The 4,457-nt window shown below is 53.6% G+C and overlaps 1 protein-coding gene across 2 annotated transcripts; it reads right to left on the bottom strand.

Annotated features, from left to right (window-relative positions):
- Window positions 1–657: 657 nt before the first annotated feature.
- On the bottom strand, window positions 658–4,221 carry Tekt2 (tektin 2 (testicular)). 2 transcript variants are annotated; one of them, XM_013034071.1, is made up of 10 exons: window positions 4,146–4,221; window positions 3,656–3,846; window positions 3,398–3,523; window positions 2,982–3,187; window positions 2,275–2,418; window positions 2,077–2,191; window positions 1,549–1,656; window positions 1,273–1,416; window positions 1,041–1,120; window positions 677–890 (listed from the first exon to the last, which is right to left on the bottom strand). In XM_013034071.1, exons 2-10 carry the CDS (start codon window positions 3,809–3,811, stop codon window positions 677–679), a joined length of 1,293 nt encoding a protein of 430 aa, XP_012889525.1. In that variant the 5' UTR covers window positions 3,812–3,846; window positions 4,146–4,221. The 2 variants fall into 2 exon arrangements, with proteins under 2 accessions (XP_012889526.1, XP_012889525.1); XM_013034072.1 differs by lacking the exon at window positions 4,146–4,221 and having other exon boundaries at window positions 658–890; window positions 3,656–3,811.
- Window positions 4,222–4,457: the final 236 nt, after the last annotated feature.

The raw sequence follows: 4,457 nt of genomic DNA, 5'->3' as shown, positions 1-4,457 counted from the left end.
CCGCCGCCGCCGCCGCCGCCGCCATCCGCGCACAAATCAGCCGTCACTTCCGGCGCCGCCGCCCCGACCCCTTCCTCCTACGACCACAAGGCACCCCCCAGTGGCCGAGAGCCTCCAAGCCGCTCCCCGGATCGCGGCGCCGCCCAGCGGCCAGAAGAGGTAAATCGCCACCAGGTGCACTTCCGACTCCCCCATCCTTCTAAATGGCATCACAATCAGGTGGCCACTAAATGGTTCTGAAAAGGTGAACACTGAGCCAGAACATCAGGTCACTGCAGGTTGCTCTTCCCTCTGGGAAGCACCTCATCCCTCCTGGGACAGTTCTTCTAGCTCTTGGCTCCACTTGGGCCAAGACTGCCCCATTCCCAAGTCCTCTCTGTGTGATCCTAGCCTCCCCATGGGCATCAGAAGGGCCAGCAAGGCATCAGTTGGAGAGAAGCTGGATGGAAGCCAGCTGCTAGGGCACAGGTGTTGCTGCCCTAGCCCAGAGAGGGGGCCTCCCTAAGGGAATTGAATTTGGCAGGTGGAATTTGAGAGGCTGACATGAGAGGGTCAAGAACCTTCTCCCTTCCTGCTACAGAGAAAAGCCTGAGTTGAGAGTCTCCATGTTTATTAGATTCACTCTCCCCTCGCCCACTTCCCCATTTCCCACCCAACCTTCCTTTGTTTCCTAATGCTAGGTCAGCTGCAGGTGGCCAATTTTGAGTGGACTCAGGATGCGGTTTGTGGTCCGGGTGAAGGTGTCCACTTGGGGCACATACTTCTCAGTAGGCACAACCAGCTTCCGTCGGATGTCCAAGCACTTTTTGTCCAGCAGCATGGAGTTGGCCTTACAGGCAATGGCAGCCTGCAGTCGGGCCAAGTGCTTGTACAGGGTATCCAGAGCATCTCTAGAGGAAGAGGCAATGGTCACTCATCTCTGCATGAGGTTGGGATGGCTGGGCTGCGCTCACCAGTTTCAAGCCAAAAGAACCACTGGGCAGAAAGAGGCCCTATAGATAGGCCACCGTCCCACCCTCCTATTTACTTCCCAAACCTACAGTGTCTGAGCCAGCTTCTCCTTCATTATGGCAATGGTTGTGTCTAGCTGGTGGACTTCATCAATAAGGCCATACTGTACCTGGAGACAAAGGAGCAGAATGAGGTTTCCAAGGTCAGTGAGCCTGAGGGGTGCCCTGGGAAGCCAGGTTTACTCTACCAGAAGCATATGCTGGAGGTGATCCTGAGAAAATCTTAACAAGAGGACTTATATCCTACTGGGAACCTTCGTACCTCATCCCGGCAAAGCTCCAAATTGGGCCGAAAGGTTCTGGATTCCAGCCGGCTATGGACCAGCTTCAGGTTCATCATTTTTCTGTGCAGATCATCCTCCAAGTGCCGGATATCCTTTTTCATCTCTTCAATCTCTTCCAAAGTCTGCAGTGGATAAAGGAACTATTCTCTACCTATTGGACTCATGCTGGGGGTCCCAGTCTAGAGCTTTTGGGTAAGGCACCTGGCACCTCTTCTACACACATAACAACATGTGGGTTCTAGGGGCAGGCTCACATTATTCTCTTGCCACTTGAGATCACTGTAAAGTCTCTCCATCTCCTTCAGCCGCTTTCTGAAGGCAAATTCTGTAGCTACTCTCTGGGCTTCGAGTTCATTGTTGGTCTGCAGAACAGGAAAGCAGGCAAGGGAAAGATGTAAACTCCTGGTTTTAGGAGGATGCTGTTTAAGTGGAGGGAGAGGTGCTGTAGCATCAACAGAGAACTAAAAGTAAACACTGAGCCGGGCACTGGTGGCTCACGCCTGTAATCCTAGCTACTCAGGAGGCTGAGATCTGAGGATCGCGGTTCAAAGCCAGCCCAGGCAGGAGAGACCGTGAGACTCCTATCTCCAATAAACCACCAGAAAAAACCAGAAGTGGCGCTGTAGCTCAAGTGGTAGAGTGCTCGCCTTGAGCTGAAGAGCTGAGGGACAGCGCCCAGGCCCAGAGTTCAAGCCCCACGACTGACAAAAAAAAAGGAAACACTGAGTGCACATGTCGGCCATTCACTGGCTGTGGAGAGCAGGCTGCAGGGTTTCAATCACCTGAACAATAGTTAGGCTGATGGCCTCCCTCAGCTCTGAAGCAGCTTTCATCTCAGCCTCTGCATGCTTCTTGTTGAACCGACTGGTGTCATCCCACTGCTGGAGTGTGAGGGAGCTGCAGTGGCAAGAAATGATTACTAGCGTCATGAGGTGTGGCCCCTGCGAGATGGAAGAGTGTGACTGAAACATTCCGCTTACCTGTTGGAGATGCGTGTGGGGTTGACCTTCAGGGAGATGTTTGGGGATGTGAGGTTGAGAGAGAGACAACCTCTGTCGATCTCCAAGGTCTCCATTTTGCCCCGATGGTCAGAGCTGAGCTGCTGCCGAACATCTTGCAGGAGACTGGAGAAAAGAGAAGATTGGATCAGAAGGTGATCTGCCAGGCCCTGGCCCTGCCAGGCTGGGGATGCAGTCCTCATTGTACTATGGGAATTCTGGGGGGGAGTGAGTAGGAGGAGGTCTGGGAAGCTTTCCCAGCAGAAGATAATGCAGTTCCTGCCACAACTGAGCTGGAGACCTGCGTGGAGATGGATGAGCTTCCCAGAGAACACCATTACACTTCTTGAGTGCTTGTACACATCTGTGGGGTACACCTATGTGGTCACACTCACAAAGGCTCACACGGACACTCATGATGAGCCACTCAGGGTAGTGGCAAGTGGACTTCAGCTTCCATGCTTCCCATCAAGTGAGAATGGCTGCCTAGAGTGGGATCCTGATAAGGATTCTGAGACTAGGTCCAGACAGTGGAAAAAGTACTACAGGCAATTAGTGGTTTCTTTCAGGAGCACTTGGGAGGGACAAAAAGTAATACAGGAGCCAGTTCCTCATTACCCACAAAGCTTTGCTGCGCATTCAAGACCTCAAGTCTCAAATGCATGTAAACTTGTCTTCCTCATTCTTACCAGAGCTGCTCGAAGGCCTCATTGACCTTCTGTTGCAAAGCCTTCCTGCTGGCCTCAATGATCTCCACCTCTTTAAGGAGCTCATCTTCCACAGGGTCCTTCACCAAGTCAATGTCTCGCCGACTCTCCCGGAGGGTTAGGCACTCGATGGCCACATCCAGAGGCAGGTTTTTGGCCTGCAGGTGTTGATCTGCTGATTCCTTCATCTAGAGAAGAGGAGCACGGGAGGCAAGGGGGGCCATGCCCTAGAAGATGTTCTTATCCTTACTTCAGCAGAGGGGACTAGCTGAGTGAGTCAGATGACTGTGCCTTCCCATTCTACCACCCCCCCCACCTTCAAGGGTTCCCAGACCTGGAAGTGGGGCGTGAGGGTCAATCTTTGCAGCAGTGTCTTGGCATTCAGTCAGGCTTTCTACCTGTATCAGGGTGTCAATCTCAGCATCCAAGTCCATAAGACACTTGTCCAGCATCTCCTTCCATCGGTTGACAGTCTCGATCCTCTCCAATAGTCTCGTGCTATTGTCATGTTCATCCCAAATAGCCTGGAAGAAGCAGAGTCAGAGAGAGAGAGAGAGAGAGAGAGAGAGAGAGAGAGAGAGAAAGAGAGAGATTGTTGTGTATGTGTGGCTATCCTTGGTTCCTTGGACCTATGTAACTCCACTCTGGTCCCCAACCTGGTTGTTGGTCTCACTGCGGAGAACTCGCGCCTCTTGGCGAATCTGATGGCAAGCTTCTCGCTGCTGCTCTGCATTGCTGCACAACAAGTAGGTGTTGGTGTTCCATTCAGGCAGCTGGAAGCGCTGGCTTGGCTTGAGACTCAGCGTAGCCATGATCTCAAATTCCTAGGCCTGTTTCAAGATACAACCTGTAGAGGGAAGGGTGCAGTAGACTGTCTTCTGGCTCAAATGCACCCTTGGGGGGCAGTGAGCCTGTCCTGTTGGGCTCTTCCTGCAGGCACCCTGCTGGATAGAGTTGTATGGAGCAATTTGGTTATGTAGCTGGATTTCCACCCGGTGGGTCCTTCTGAAGGCACAGCTTTGGAGCAGGTAATGGGAAGAATGGGGTCCTTCCTTCCCACCAAATGGGGGTTGGCAGGAAAAATAATCCTCAATCCACTTTCCACCCCTCTTTGCTACAAGCACTCCAGTGAGCTTGCTCTCTTACCCTCTTCCAGGCTGCGCACCAGGCTGGTGGGGATCTGCCGAGCAGGAGCCCTGATCCCTCTCTAGGACCATGTGGCTGGCGCACAGGGGCTGGCACCAGACAGCCAGTGGGGAAAGCGCCGTCCCGGCCCCCACGGCCCCACCTAGATGGGAGGAAGAGCAGGGTCGAGTTGGTCCACGTTTGTGAGGCGCCTGGGTGCCCAGCAGGGCCCCTTCGCGGAGCAGGGTTCTGCCGGGGGTTTAAATACCTGACACAGAGTTAGGAGAAGGTGGCTTCGGGCTGCGTCTCGCCGCTTCGCTCCCCTCCACCTCC

The sequence above is a fragment of the Dipodomys ordii genome, unplaced genomic scaffold, assembly GCF_000151885.1.
Source record: "Dipodomys ordii isolate 6190 unplaced genomic scaffold, Dord_2.0 Scaffold181, whole genome shotgun sequence".
Classification (NCBI taxonomy): domain Eukaryota; kingdom Metazoa; phylum Chordata; class Mammalia; order Rodentia; family Heteromyidae; genus Dipodomys; species Dipodomys ordii.
This window is presented reverse-complemented; position numbering and strand designations above follow the sequence as displayed.